The following is a 16,315-nucleotide window of genomic DNA, read 5'->3' as shown; positions in this document are numbered from 1 at the left end:
GAGGACCGGGATAGGAGGTCGGGATAGGAGGTCGAGATAGGAGGACGGGATAGGAGATCGAGATAGGAGGACGGGATAGCAGGTCGTGATAGGAGGACGGGATAGGAGATTGTGATAGGAGGACGGGATAGATGGACTGGATAGGAGGACGGGATAGGAGGACGGGAAAGGAGGACGGGATAGGAGGTCGAGATATGAGGACAGGAAAGGAGGACGGGAAAGGAGGACAGGATAGGAGGACACGGGATAGGAGGACACGGGATAGGAGGACACGGGATAGGTAAGGGGACGGGATAGGAGGACACGGGATAGGAGGATGGGATAGGAGGACGGGATAGGAGGACGGGATAGGAGGACGGGAAAGGAGGTCGAGATAGGAGGACGGGAAAGGAGGACGGGAAAGGAGGACGGGAAAGGAGGATGGGAAAGGAGGTCGAGATATGAGGACAGGATAGGAGGAGGGGATAGGAGGACGGGATAGGAGGACGGGATAGGAGGTCGGGATAGGAGGACGGGATAGGAGGACGGGATAGGAGGACGAGATAGGAGTTCGGGATACGATGACGGGATATGACAACAATATATGAGGACGGGATATGAAGTCAAAAGCTTCCTCCTTTGTTTATTTTCCTCCCCAACAAGGATTAGGAAGGAAAAACTGGGCAACGCCGGGCACTCAGCTAGTTTGATATATATTCCCCTTAAAATAACTCAGCACACCGCCATTAATGTCTTAACCTTGGCGACAAAAAGGAGTAAGTGAAAATGTCCAAATTGGACCCAATTAGCCATTTTCCTTCCCCATTGTCATGTAACTTGTTAGTGTTACAAGGTCTCAGGTATGAATGGGGAGTAGGTGTTTTAAATTTGGTGTTATCCCTGTCACACTTTCTAATACTGGTCACTGGAAGTTCATCATGGCACCTCATGGAAAAGAACTCTCTTAGGATACTGAAGTTGACGAGCAACAGGAAAAAGACCGCAATGCACAATATCCAATATCTTTTTATCAGTGGGTATGTAGTTTAAAGTGCTGCTTTATACAGCAACTCACATCGCAGTCTCCTGTCTATACCAATCTTTGCCAAAACAAAATTAGTTATGGTCTAAAATAAATCGAAGGGTGTCACAGACAAAAGGTAGAGAAATCAATTTAACAATAGGTCCATATACCGGCCATTGCCATCTAATCCCACAACTAAAACTGTTAATGCCTTACGTTCCTTCCTTAAAACCCAATCAGATTTAGGGCTCATCTACACACGCACCGCAGAATAACTTTTACCTCCCTTCCCTAAACACGCTAAATGGTACTGCCTACCAAAAGTCCACAAGTCGCAGACCTGACCCCCGGGATGGCCCATTGTTGCCGGGATCGCCTCTGAGACCAAATTGTTATATAGTTATGTCGACTGGCTGCTTCGACACAGGCAATCTCCTCAATCAGATCCCAGATTTTTGCTGGCAAGAAAGCTTTCAATTAGCTTCCACTGACGTTGAAAGCCTCTACACCCGCATCCCTCAGGATGCGGGTGTAGAGGCTGTCAGAATTCCTCCACAGTACTGACAAATCTCCAGATATCTCTACCTTTGTCTGTGACGCCCTTCAATTTATTTTAGACCATAACAAATGTATTTTTTGCGAAGATTGGTATAGACAGGAGACCAGCACTACGATGGGCACGCTGGTCTCCTGTACCTATGAGAATCTTTTTATGGCCATTTTTTTAGCGCAATTTCATTTTCTCCGAGTCCAATCCCTACATGAAGCACATAAGACTCCTCCTTCGACGTGTCACATGGGACGGCTCCTAGAAACAATTCCGTGATTTTGTTACATTTTTAAACAAGACTAATAACATGAACATGTTGTTCACGTACGTATCTGAAGGAAATTAACTTAATTTTCTCTATGTCAAATTGAAGGTACAACAGAATCAACTGGTCACCACAGGCCACCGCAAAGATATAGCTAAAAATGCTTTATAACACTTTTGTGTGGTGTATGTCCTGTTCTGTCCATGTGGCCTTTTTATGTGGGCAAGACCATCAGGCAGCTCCGTGTCCGCATTTGTGAACACCTCTATTCTGTTAGAACAGGTACCGGAGCCCCTAGATGGATTGCCCACATGAGAGGCACATGGATCTGACTGTAAGGGAGTTTGTTTTGCTGGTCTTGAAGAGTCAATGTTCCTGAATACGGAGGAGACAGACACAATCTTCTCTTCCAAAGAGAGGCGTGCTGCATACTCCAGTTACTTACTCTCGCTGCAATTGGCCTTAAAGGGGAACTTCAGTGGAAAAAAAATGCTTTCAAATCAACTGGTTAAACAGATTTGTAAATTATTCGGTTTCGGTGGTGCTCAGACTCACGTAGAATATGACATCAGTGCATAAGAAGAAAAATGAAAGGTCGGCACTCACCGGATTTCCAATTCAGCAGGTTTTATTGCACAATACTCACAGCCATAGTACAGTTCTAGGGGAGACGATGGATGGTAACAAAGGGGGATACCACAGAGAGACGACACCAGTGTTTCGCACTTAGTAGTGCTTCAACGGGCCTAACTCTACACCGGAACGTGTCATCTTCTTATACAGGTGAGTTTAGTAATTGGACCTATCACCAATAAACACACCTTGTGACGTTAAAAGAAGAAGGGGAGGTTGCTTTATCAAGCTTGCTCCTACTTTGATCTAGCTCATTGTTCAGACTGCTAAGACTGGTACCGTAAAAACCCTCTTAGAAGCAAACTGAGACGTCAACTTTATCATTAAGTCCTAAGACTCCTGTTGCATCGGTAGCAATTATCCATTGTGTCTCTCTTCTAAGGAGGTTCTTATCAGATCTTAGTCCTGGCCGTGCAGCAACTTTTTCTATTCCTGCGAATCTTAAAGATTCGTGACTTCCTCCATGGGCTTCTACTACGTGGGAAATAAACCTGGGAGCCCCCTTTTTAGTACGCAGAGAGTAAAAGTGCTCTCTAATTCTAGCGCACAGTAAATTACTTCTATTTAAAAATCTTAACCATTCTAGTACTTATCAGCTGCTGTATGCTACAGATAAATTTGTGAAGTTCTTTCCAGCCTGACCACAGTGCTCTCTGCTGACACCTCTGTCCATGTCAGGAACTGTCCAGAGCAGGATAGGTTTTCTATGGGGATATGATTTTAATCTGGACAGTTCCTGACACGGACAGAGGTGTCAGCAGAGAGCACTGTTGTGAAACAGAAAGTAAATTCTCTGTTTTATACAGCAGCTAATAAGTACTGGGTTAAGATTTTTTAATAGAAGTAATTTAAAAATCTGTTTAACTTTCAGGCACCAGCTGATTTGAAAAAATTTGTTTTCTTATTTTTTCTACTGGAGTTCCCTGTTAATGACTGTCAAGATTTGAGCCCATTTTTATGAATGTTACCTGTATGTATTACAATGTTAACATGTTGCCATAGCGACCCTCGCCTGTTATAGGTAGCGTCTACGGCAAGACGTGACGTGTGGCAAGAGGGAGTGCGTTGCTACGCACGCAGCATTGAGTCCCGCACATCCCCTGCTGTCTGAAGAATAAAGAAACTTGCTTTTATGGTGAGTGCCGTCTCTTCACATTCTTTCAACATACTACACGTCTTGCTTTATTGGACTGAGCAGCACCCGTTGCGGGACAGTTGCTATTGGTGATTGTGGAGTCCTCCGCACAGTCACCATGCATTTGTGGTGTGTCTCCAGTTGGTCTTTGCAGTGCCTTCTCTCCTGGACTGATTGCATTTTAAAAAAAAGCAGAACAAACCCAGAATGGAATGGAGCATAACTGCAGTGTGAACTTAGCTTTAGAGATGTACTCACTTTTGTTGTCAGGGTTTAGACATTAATGGATGTGTGTAGAGTTATTTTGAGGGGACACAACATTAAACACTGTTATACAGTCTGTGCACTCACTACTTTACATTGTAGCAGAGTTTCATTTCTTCAGTCTTCTCACATGAAAAGACAGAATAAAATATTAACAAAAATGTGAGGGGTGGACTCACTTATGTGTGATACTGTATCAATAAACTGCAGTTTTTGAGTTTGGATTCCCATATTGTAGAATGGATAAGACCAATGTTTCCCAACCAGTTTTGGAACAGCTGGAGGAACACTATAGGGCCGGGTCACCGGTGGGTCCGCAGCGTAAAATACCGTGCGGATCCATTACGTGCCCCTATATACAGAGCCTCCAATACTATGCCAGAGCCTGCATTTATATAAACCATCCAGTTGTTAACATAGGATTATCTCTTTCTGGGAAAGGTATGTGACATCCTATATAGACACCATTATATATCCCACAGGAGCTGACACCCAGCTTTTCCAGAATCATGAGTGGAAAATCTTACTAGCTCTGCTGGGATACATTCGATACATTCCTGCACCTGCAGTGCAGGATACCTGGGTACATTTGCCTTTCAGCGGTGTAGGAAAGCTAGGTAGCAGCCTGCTTAGCATCTAGTTTGGTTGGAACAGAAGAGATTGAATCATTTACTACTGCTTTGTCTTTTTATATGTAGAGGGAAATTATGTTTTATCTTTGCTGGTAGGACAGTGATCACTATCTGCCGCAAACAGAGATGTGACATAGGATAAGACCCATCTGATCATTTAAGTATTTCGGCAGAACTGAATAAAAAGAATCCCAGTCCTCAGGTACCTCAACCAAAATTGATGTACAATGGATAATTGGTATAGATGTATTTTATTGTAATTTTAATTCACATATAAAATTTGTATAAAATTAATCACAGGGCCCATGTGATGTCAACACATAACCAATGCAAAACAAATAAAATATAAAATAGGGGCCTGAATACAACCTGCAAAGGAAAAAAGACCTCTAATGTCCAACATGCAGTAATAAAGTCCTGTAATGCAAGAAAGAGATCCTATGATAGCATAGTAGTCCTGAATTGCTGTAAAGTGACCATACTACAGAATCCAGATACAGTTCAATGATCCGTAATAAAATAAGACCTGCAACAGTGTCACCGCATATAATGAACAACTATTGGTACAAAGTGCCGCTCACCACTCCAGGTGTGAATGCCCCTCACCACTCCAGGTGTGAATGCCGCTCACCACTCCAGGTGTGAATGCCGCTCACCACTCCAGGTGTGAATGCCGTTCACCACACCAGGTGTGAATGCCGCTCACCACTCCAGGTGTGAATGCCCCTCACCACTCCAGGTGTGTATGCCGCTCACCACTCCAGGTTTGTATGCCGCTCACCACTCCAGGTGTGAATGCCGCTCACCACTCCAGGTGTGAATGCCGCTCACCACTCCAGGTGTGAATGCCGCTCACCACTCCAGGTGTGAATGCCGCTCACCACTCCAGGTGTATATGCCGCTCACCACTCCAGGTTTGTATGCCGCTCACCACTCCAGCTGTGAATGCCGCTCACCACTCCAGCTGTGAATGCCGCTCACCACTCCAGGTGTTAATGCCGCTCACCACTCCAGGTGTTAATGCCGCTCACCACTCCAGGTGTTAATGCCGCTCACCACTCCAGGTGTGAATGCCGCTCACCACTCCAGGTGTGAATGCCGCTCACCACTCCAGGTGTGAATGCCGCTCACCACTCCAGGTGTGAATGCCGCTCACCACTCCAGGTGTGAATGCAGCTCACCACTCCAGGTGTGAATGCAGCTCACCACTCCAGGTGTGAATGCCGCTCACCACTCCAGGTGTGAATGCCGCTCACCACTCCAGGTCTGAATGCCGCTCACCACACCAGGTGTGAATGCCGCTCACCACTCCAGGTGTGAATGCCGCTCACCACTCCAGGTGTGAATGCCCCTCACCACTCCAGGTGTGAATGCCCCTCACCACTCCAGGTGTGAATGCCGCTCACCACTCCAGGTGTGAATGCCGCTCACCACACCAGGTGTGAATGCCGCTCACCACTCCAGGTGTGAATGCCGCTCACCACTCCAGGTGTGAATGCCGCTCACCACTCCAGGTGTGAATGCCGCTCACCACTCCAGGTGTGAATGCCGCTCACCACTCCAGGTGTGAATGCCGCTCACCACTCCAGGTGTGAATGCCGCTCACCACTCCAGGTGTGAATGCCGCTCACCACTCCAGGTGTGAATGCCGCTCACCACTCCAGGTGTGAATGCCGCTCACCACTCCAGGTGTTAATGCCGCTCACCACTCCAGGTGTGAATGCCGCTCACCACTCCAGGTGTGAATGCCGCTCACCACTCCAGGTGTGAATGCCGCTCACCACTCCAGGTGTGAATGCCGCTCACCACTCCAGGTGTGTATGCCGCTCACCACTCCAGGTGTGTATGCCGCTCACCACTCCAGGTGTGAATGCCGCTCACCACTCCAGGTGTGAATGCCGCTCACCACTCCAGGTGTGTATGCCGCTCACCACACCAGGTCTGAATGCGGCTCACCACTCCAGGTGTGAATGCGGCTCACCCCTCCAGGTGTGAATGCCGCTCACCACTCCAGGTGTGAATGCCGCCCACCACTCCAGGTGTGTATACCGCCCACCACTCCAGGTGTGAATGCCGCTCACCACTCCAGGTGTGAATGCCGCTCACCACTCCAGGTGTGAATGCCGCTCACCACTCCAGGTGTGAATGCCGCTCACCACTCCAGGTGTGAATGCCGCTCACCACTCCAGGTGTGTATGCCGCTCACCACTCCAGGTGTGTATGCCGCTCACCACTCCAGGTGTGAATGCCGCTCACCACTCCAGGTGTGAATGCCGCTCACCACTCCAGGTGTGAATGCCGCTCACCACTCCAGGTGTGAATGCCGCTCACCACTCCAGGTGTGAATGCCGCTCACCACTCCAGGTGTGAATGCCGCTCACCACTCCAGGTGTGAATGCCGCTCACCACTCCAGGTGTGAATGCCGCTCACCACTCCAGGTGTGAATGCCGCTCACCACTCCAGGTGTGAATGCCGCTCACCACTCCAGGTGTGAATGCCGCTCACCACTCCAGGTGTGAATGCCGCTCACCACTCCAGGTGTGAATGCCGCTCACCACTCCAGGTGTGTATGCCGCTCACCACTCCAGGTGTGAATGCCGCTCACCACTCCAGGTGTGAATGCCGCTCACCACTCCAGGTGTGTATGCCGCTCACCACACCAGGTCTGAATGCCGCTCACCACTCCAGGTGTGAATGCCGCTCACCACTCCAGTTGTGTATGCCGCTCACCACTCCAGGTGTGAATGACGCTCACCACTCCAGGTGTGAATGACGCTCACCACTCCAGGTGTGAATGACGCTCACCACTCCAGGTGTGAATGAGGCTCACCACTCCAGGTGTGTATGCCGCTCACCACTCCAGGTGTGAATGCCGCTCACCACTCCAGGTGTGAATGCCGCTCACCACTCCAGGTGTGAATGCCGCTCACCACTCCAGGTGTGAATGCCGCTCACCACTCCAGGTGTGAATGCCGCTCACCACTCCAGGTGTGAATGCCGCTCACCACTCCAGGTGTGAATGCCGCTCACCACTCCAGGTGTGAATGCCGCTCACCACTCCAGGTGTGAATGCCGCTCACCACTCCAGGTGTGAATGCCGCTCACCACTCCAGGTGTGAATGCCGCTCACCACTCCAGGTGTGAATGCCGCTCACCACACCAGGTCTGAATGCCGCTCACCACACCAGGTCTGAATGCCGCTCACCACTTCAGGTGTGAATGCCGCTCACCACTCCAGGTGTGAATGCCGCTCACCACTCCAGGTGTGAATGCCGCTCACCACTCCAGGTGTGAATGCCGCTCACCACTCCAGGTGTGAATGCCGCTCACCACTCCAGGTGTGAATGCCGCTCACCACTCCAGGTGTGAGTGCCGCTCACCACTCCAGGTGTGAGTGCCGCTCACCACTCCAGGTGTGTGTGCCGCTCACCACACCAGGTCTGAGTGCCGCTCACCACTCCAGGTGTGAATGCCGCTCACCACTCCAGTTGTGTATGCCGCTCACCACTCCAGGTGTGAATGCCGCTCACCACTCCAGGTGTGAATGCCGCTCACCACTCCAGGTGTGTATGCCGCTCACCACTCCAGGTGTGAATGCTGCTCACCACACCAGGTGTGAATGCCGCTCACCACTCCAGGTGTGAATGCCGCTCACCACACCAGGTCTGAATGCCGCTCACCACTCCAGGTGTGAATGCCGCTCACCACTCCAGATCTGAATGCCGCTCACTACTCCAGATCTGAATGCCGCTCACTACTCCAGGTGTGAATGCCGCTCACCACTTCAGGTGTGAATGCCGCTCACCACACCAGGTGTGAATGCCGCTCACCACTCCAGGTGTGAATGCCGCTCACCACTCCAGGTGTGAATGCCGGCCGCCAGCTCTGCTGATAGTATAGTTGCAAAGTGGCTAAGTTTGCATAAGCAGTTTTAGTACCTTGCAGGGTGTTGATGAACATACAGTCACTGATAGCACAGGGTACCTGGCAGAATGGCAATAGATGCAAACTCCAATGCGTGCTAGTCGGTCACCATCCAGGATATATTAAAAAAGCATGAAAGTCCATCCTCTGCACCTTGTTCAGATAGGACATAAAAGAACTTCAGAATAAATGGCCGTTTCTGCAGAACTAATTACATGATAAGAGCACCAGTATTGCAATAAAGGCACCAGCAATACTGGCTTCTCTGCCACATAAGGCACCAGTATTATAAATGCCACGTGGTGAGTGGAGGCTCTGTTACAGCTTAGGGCCCTGCTTCTCTGTTACACATCTAGACATTGAATTGTAGCCCTGGGCAAGAGGTGGAACAGAGTTTCAGCCGTCTGTAATCACTGGGTGCAAAATGCCAGATTACCACCAATGTGCAAAAGCAATGCAAAGCTGTCACAGCCACCAGCATTACATTCCCCTATATTAGTTTGCCAGTGGCAGATTCAGTGATACTAGTGTTACAGATGCCCCAAAATAAGTGTTCTAGCCACAGAAGCAATAGTGTGCCAGACACAGATGTCCCCACATTAGTAAGCCAGCCATAGATGTCTTATATTAGTGTGCAAGCCACAGATGCCCCCATATGTGTGCCAGCCACAGATGTCCCCATATTAGTGTGCCAGCCACACGTGCCACCATATTTTTGTTCTAGCTGTATAAATGCCCCATATAAGTGTGTCACACACAGATGGTTCCATATTATTGCCCTATATTTAGTGTAGGGTGTCCTAGATGCCCTTATGTTAAGGTGCCAACATTGTAAGGGTGCATTCACACAACGTTTTTGCAATAGTTTCCGTATCAGGTTTTTGATGAAAAACGGATTCCTCAAAACCTGACAAAACTGTATCAAAACGTGTGTACAAATTTTAATCCTTACACAGTTAAAAAACACATACGGTTTGAAAAATGATGTCCGGTTGCATTCGCTTTTTTAAGAAAAAAAACGTATAAGTTTTTAACTTTTCACTCCATTGTGAATAAAATGTAACTTGTATGATTGAAATTCCAAGGAAAAAAACTGTGCAATGTCAAAAACCGTATGGTCTAAAGTGAATCTAAACTACTCCCAGCTAGCTCAGGGGGCTGTTTGGGACCGCCGCAGTGAAATTGCGGAATCCCGAACAGCTGTAGGACATAAGGAGGGTCCCCTTACCTGCCTCCTGGTGTCCGATCATCGAAAGACTGGTCAGTGCCTGAGATGCATTTGAGGCCTAAATTAGGGATTTTCATAGGGGTGGACCCAGAGGCAAGTGTTACACTTGCCTCTGCCACCAAAAATACTGTACTTAAGTTTTCCCCAAACAGGGTGCCTCCAGCTGTTGCAAAACTCCATTATGTGGATGTAAAATGCTCTGCGGGCGCACAACAGGGCTCAGGAGTGAGAGAGCACTATGTACATTTGAGACCTAAACTGGTGATTTGCACAGGGGTGGCTGCTGGTTACAGTAGTTCTGACATAAACGCACTATTCTGCTGGTGAGGTCACTGTGCACATACATTACATTACTTATCCTGTATTTGACTTGTCTGCAGATATTTGGGCAATGGTGTTGTTAGTTCAAATATCTGTTTAACCCCTTAACGACGCAGGACGTATATTTACGTCCTGTGCCAGCTCCCGCGATATGAAGCAGGATCGCGCCGCGATCCCGCATCATATCACGTCGGTCCCAGCGCTCATCAACGGCCGGGCCCCACGGCTAATACCACACATCGCCGTTCACGGCGATGTGCGGTATTAACCCTTTAGAAGCGGCGGTCAAAGCTGACCGACGCTTCTAAAGTGAAAGTTACCCGTCTGCTCAGTCGGGCTGTTCGGGACCGCCGCGGTGAAATCTCGGCGTCCCGAACAGCTTACAGGACACCGGGAGGGCCCTTACCTGCCTCCTCGGTGTCCGATCGGCGAATGACTGCTCCGTGCCTGAGATCCAGGCAGGAGCAGTCAAGCGCCGATAACACTGATCACAGGCGTGTTAATACACGCCTGTGATCTGTGCAAAAGATCAGTGTGTGCAGTGTTATAGGTCCCTATGGGACCTATAACACTGCAAAAAAAAAGTAAAAAAAAAGTGTTAAAAGTCATTTAACCCCTTCCCTAATAAAAGTTTGAATCACCCCTTTTCCCATAAAAAAAACCCCCCAAAAAACCAGTGCAAATAAAAATAAACATGTGGTATCGCCGTGTGCGGAAAGGTCCGACTTATAATAATATAAAGTTAATTAAACCGTATGGTCAATGGCGTACGTGCAAAAAAATTCAAAAGTCAAAAATAGCGTATTTTTGGTCACTTTTTATATCATGAAAAAAATTTATAAAAAGCGATCAAAAAGTCCGATCAATACAAAAATGGTACAGGTAAAAACTTCAAATGACAGTGCAAAAAATGAGCCCTTATACCGCCCTGTACGCAAAAAAATTAAAAAGTTATAGGGGTCAGAAGATGACAATTTATGTATAATGTAGTTATGATTTTTTTCCAGAAGTGCGACAAAATCAAACCTATATAAGTAGGGGCGGACTGACACCACCCAGGGCCCCTGGACCAAATAAAGCAAGGGCCCCCAGCAAGACTCCACCCCTGGCCCCACCTCTGCCCCGCCCCTATTCCCGCCCAGTATGCATATGAATATTTGCCATAGAAAGGAATAGGGGGTGCAGTGCGCTTGAGGCTATGGGGTACTTTGAGGGATGGCAATGCCAATCACCTTAACTACACCGAGGGGGAGATTTATCAAAACTTGTGCAGAGGAAAAGTTGTTCAGTTGCCCATAGCAACCAGTCAAATTGCTTCTCTCATTTTTCGGAGGCCTTTTCAAAAATGAAAGAAATGATCTGATTGGTTGCTATGGGCAACTCAGCAACTTTTCTTCTGGACAGGTTTTGATGAATCTCCCCCCCAAGTGCCTTAAAACACTGAACTCCTCCTTTTTGTGCCAACTTGGGATCTCTGTCTGTGATACACCCAGTCCAACTTGGCTCCAGCTTCCACTCACCTTTAAAGGGGTACTTTTTTTTAATCAACTGGTGCCAGAAAGTTAAACAGATCTGTAAATTACTTCTATAAAAAATTCTTAATCCTTCCAGTACCTATTAGCTGCTGTATACTACAGAGGAAATTCTCTTCTATTTGCGATTTCTTTTCTGTCACGACCACAGTGCTCTCTCCTGACACCTCTGTCCATTTTGGGAAATGTCCAGCATTTTTTGCTATGGGGATTTTCTTCTGCTCTGGACAGTTCCTAAAATGGACAGAGGTGTCAGTAGAGAGCACTGTGGTCATGACAGAAAAGAAATCCCTTAAATAGAAAATAAATTGTTCTGTAGTATACAGCTGCTAATAAGTACTGAAAGGATTATAAAATTTTAATAGAAATAATTTAAATATCTGTTTAACTTTCTGGTACCAGTTGATTAAAAAAAAAAAAAGTTTTTCACAGGAGTACCTGCCTTTCACCGCTCACTACATGATGGCACAGTCTGACATATAACTCATGTCTCTGACTGTGCCATCATATAGTGAGCGGTGAAAGGCAGGTAGAAAATAGCATCTAGTCCATTTATAAGCCACACACTTTACCTTTTTTGCCTGCTGCTTGGCTGAGGCCTCTTAGATTTATTACAGAAATAGCACAGCAGCACAGAGTATTTCTGGAGGGAACTGTAGTGAGGTAGACTGTCTGAAATACTCTGTGCTGCTGGGAAGCCTACTCCATCTTCTACCTGCCTTTCACCGCCCCCTTCATGATGGCACAGTCAGAGATATAAGTTATATTTCACATATAACTAAGTCAGACTGTTCCATCATGTAGGGGGCGGTGAAAGGCAGGTAGAAGATACATACAATTATACAATTCATAAGCCACCCACCTGGCCAGGCTAGCCTGTTTATGTGTCCATGCAGATGCCGACTGAGAAAGATGGCAGAGGGATCAGGGCACTTCGTCGGCAGGGATATGTACACCGAGGACAAGCGGGGCTCTGTACACCGAGGACAGGCGGGGCTCTGTACACCGAGGACAGGCGGGGCTCTGTACACCGAGGACAGGCGGGGATCTGTACACTGAGGACAAGCGGGGCCCTGTACACTGAGGACAAGCGGGGCCCTGTACACTGAGGACAAGCGGGGCCCTGTACACTGAGGACAAGCGGGGCCCTGTACACTGAGGACAAGCGGGGCCCTGTACACTGAGGACAAGCGGGGCCCTGTACACTGAGGACAAGCGGGGCCCTGTACACTGAGGACAAGCGGGGCTCTGTGCACTGAGGACAAGCAGGGCTCTGTACACTGAGGACAAGCAGGGCTCTGTGCACTGAGGACAAGCAGGGTTCTGTGCACTGAGGACAAGCAGGCCCTGTACACTGAGGACAAGCAGGCCCTGTACACTGAGGACACACGGGGCCCTGTACACTGAGGACACACGGGGCCCCGTACACTGAGGACAAGCGGGGCTCCGTACACTGAGGACAAGCGGGGCTCCGTACCTGAGGAAAGCGGGCCCTGTACGATAGAGCGAGCGAGCAGGGCGACGGGCGCACAGTGAGCTCCGACGTGGCGCTGCAGTCACGGTGACGTGACCTCAGGCGCCGGGGCACCATGCCGGAGTTCAAATCGCATCTCCCAGGCAGCCACTGCGGTTCTCTTACAGGGCTGCCGTGGCTGTTTGGGAGATGCCAAACAGCAGCCTGCAGCACCGTTCTCTGGGTCCGGGTGTGTGATGGGCAATTAGATAAAATTTTAACTTTATTTAATGTGGCAGGCGGCGGACAGCGGGCCCTTTCCCCCATCCGAGCCTTCAGACGAGGGCCGAATGGACCGGCCTGTCAGTCCAGCCCTGTATATAAGTTGGATATCATTTTAATTGTATGGACCTACAGAATAAACATAAGGTGTCATTTTTACCAAAAAATGTACTGCTTAGAAACGGAAGCCCCCAAAATTGACAAAATGGTGTTTTTTTTCTTCAACTTTGTCGCACAATTACTTTTTTAGTTTTGTCGTAGATTTTTGGGTAAAATGACTAATGTCACTGCAAAGTAGAGTTGGTGGCGCAAAAAAATAAGCCATCATATGGATTTTTAGGTGCAAAATTGAGAGTTATGATTTTTTAAAGGTAAGTAGGAAAAAATGAAAGTGCAAAAATGGAAAAAACCCCAGTTCTTAAGGGGTTAATACGTCTTTTTTCACCCGGACCAAAAAAACGTGGTAGGCTACAGTTTTGGGTACAGGAAAAAAACCAGACAAAAGCGTACAAGGCGCAAATAGGATGTATAGTTTGGCATACGGTTTTCAATGGAGAGTCAATGCATATTGTTTTCAATATGGTTCCCTACGGTTTTCACATTGACACATATACGGGAACTGTATTGCAAAAACTTGGTGTAAATGCAGTAAGTCAAGTGCCCTCCAATCCATGGCTCCCCAGCTGTTGCAAAACTGCAACTCCCATTACCTTACAGCGGAGCCCCAGGTAGGAGAACACAAGATGCAATGACTCGTGACCCTGGGTATGAAGGTGGCAGCTGTCATGTGACAGGGCAGGGTGAATGGTCAGATAGTCAGGACCGGCAGGTCAGTATGGAGCCGGGCTGCGTATGAGGAGCAGTCACCCAGCACCGACCCCGAGCTCCGTCCACAATATGATGACCAGCCCCAGCCGACCCCGGTTCCCATGGCAATAAACCACGGTAGTCAAGGGACTGGTCACTTCCGCTGACGTCACCAGGGACACGTGGATCCAAGATGGCGGCCGTTGCGGTAAGTGCTGGAGTCGGTGTCTCCGTCTGATTAAGGTTCAGGGATGAAAGTTGAAGGAGGAAGGGGGTGACGTGGGCTTTGGGGGAGACCCGGGGGCCGGCGGCGAGGAATGGAGGGGAAAGCGGAACCGGAAATGGAGCTGAGGGGGGCTTGAAATCCCGGAAGTGGGGAGCTCAAAAAACCCCCATCCTATAGACTGTAAATATAGGGGCAAATCCCACCAAATATATACTAGATAGGAAATACAGTACCAGCCCCCCGCACAGGTATTACATAGGAGAGACCCCTGTGTTATTGACAGCCCAGGACCCTCCCCCGTCGTTCTTACATAGAATAGCCCCCCCACTCATTACATAAGTGAATACATAGGAGACCACCACCACCACATAATTACATAGGAGAGACCCCTGTGTTATTGACAACCCAGATCCCTCCCCCATAGTTCTTACATAGAATACCCCCCCCCCCCCATCCACTAGATAAGGGAATACATAGAGGGGACCACCTCCACAACATGATTATATAGGAGAGACCCCTCTGTTATTGGCAGCCTGGATCCCTCCCCTATATTTTTCATAAGCGAGTCCCCCCACACACTACATAGTATAACATTTGTGGAGACCTCCCACCACATACTAAGTGGAGAGACCCTCCCCCATCACATGATGATTAAATACAGACCCAAACCCCCATAGTTACATTGGAGAAACCCCCTGTATTAGTGACAGCCCCAGAACGCTCCCCCATAGTTACTTAGAAGAACCCCGGTATTATGAACAGCTCTATAGCTCTCCCCCATAGCTATTACATAGGAGAAAGCCCTGTATTAGTGACAGCTCCATACTCTTCCCCCATAGCTATTACATAGCCCTGTATTAGTGATAGCTCCATACTCCTGCCCCATAGCTATTACATAGCCCTGTATTAGTGACAGCTCCATACTCCTGCCCCATAGCTATTACATAGCCCTGAATTAGTGACAGCTCCATACTCCTGCCCCATAGCTATTACATAGCCCTGTATTAGTGACAGCTCCATACTCCTGCCCCATAGCTATTACATAGCCCTGTATTAGTGACAGCTCCATACTCCTGCCCCATAGCTATTACATAGCCCTGTATTAGTGACAGCTCCATACTCCTGCCCCATAGCTATTACATAGCCCTGTATTAGTGACAGCTCCATACTCCTGCCCCATAGCTATTACATAGCCCTGTATTAGTGACAGCTCCATACTCCTCCCCCGTAGCTATTACATAGCCCTGTATTAGTGACAGCTCCATACTCCTCCCCTGTAGCTATTACATAGGAGAAAGCCCTGTATTAGTGACAGCTCCATACTCCTCCCCCATAGCTATTACATAGCCCTGTATTAGTGACAGCTCCATACTCCTGCCCCATAGCTATTACATAGCCCTGTATTAGTGACAGCTCCATACTCCTCCCCCATAGCTATTACATAGCCCTGTATTAGTGACAGCTCCATACTCCTGCCCCATAGCTATTACATAGCCCTGTATTAGTGACAGCTCCATACTCCTCCCCCATAGCTATTACATAGCCCTGTATTAGTGACAGCTCCATACTCCTGCCCCATAGCTATTACATAGCCCTGTATTAGTGACAGCTCCATACTCCTGCCCCATAGCTATTACATAGCCATGTATTAGTGACAGCTCCATACTCCTGTCCCATAGCTATTACATAGCCCTGTATTAGTGACAGCTCCATACTCCTGCCCCATAGCTATTACATAGCCCTGTATTAGTGACAGCCCCAGAACGCTCCCCCATAGTTACTTAGAAGAACCCCGGTATTAGGAACAGCTCTATAGCTCTCCCCCGTAGCTATTACATAGGAGAAAGCCCTGTATTAGTGACAGCTCCATACTCCTGCCCCATAGCTATTACATAGCCCTGTATTAGTGACAGCTCCATACTCCTGCCCCATAGCTATTACATAGCCCTGTATTAGTGACAGCTCCATACTCCTGCCCCATAGCTATTACATAGCCCTGTATTAGTGACAGCTCCATACTCCTGCCCCATAGCTATTACATAGCCCTGTATTAGTGACA

The 16,315-nt window shown here is 48.4% G+C and overlaps 1 protein-coding gene and 1 long non-coding RNA gene across 3 annotated transcripts in view; one reads left to right on the top strand and one right to left on the bottom strand.

Moving 5' to 3' along the window:
* The window catches only part of LOC130296182 (uncharacterized), a 57,234-nt gene extending 43,162 nt beyond the window's left edge, over nt 1–14,072 (bottom strand). For both annotated transcript variants that reach the window (XR_008849153.1, XR_008849154.1), the window contains exon 1: nt 13,934–14,072. This is a non-coding gene — a long non-coding RNA (uncharacterized LOC130296182). The remainder of the gene's footprint in view (nt 1–13,933) is intronic.
* A 13-nt stretch (nt 14,073–14,085) lies between these two features.
* Nucleotides 14,086–16,315, top strand: part of TM9SF4 (transmembrane 9 superfamily member 4) — a 38,013-nt gene continuing 35,783 nt past the window's right edge. The window contains exon 1 of the mRNA XM_056547413.1: nt 14,086–14,238. Coding sequence (XP_056403388.1) covers nt 14,224–14,238 — 15 coding nt within the window. The 5' untranslated portion in view covers nt 14,086–14,223. The remainder of the gene's footprint in view (nt 14,239–16,315) is intronic.

Source organism: Hyla sarda, chromosome 12 (genome assembly GCF_029499605.1).
Source record: "Hyla sarda isolate aHylSar1 chromosome 12, aHylSar1.hap1, whole genome shotgun sequence".
Taxonomy (NCBI): Eukaryota; Metazoa; Chordata; class Amphibia; order Anura; family Hylidae; genus Hyla; species Hyla sarda.
Note: the sequence above shows the minus strand (reverse complement) of the source record. Positions and strands in the feature narration are given on the sequence as shown.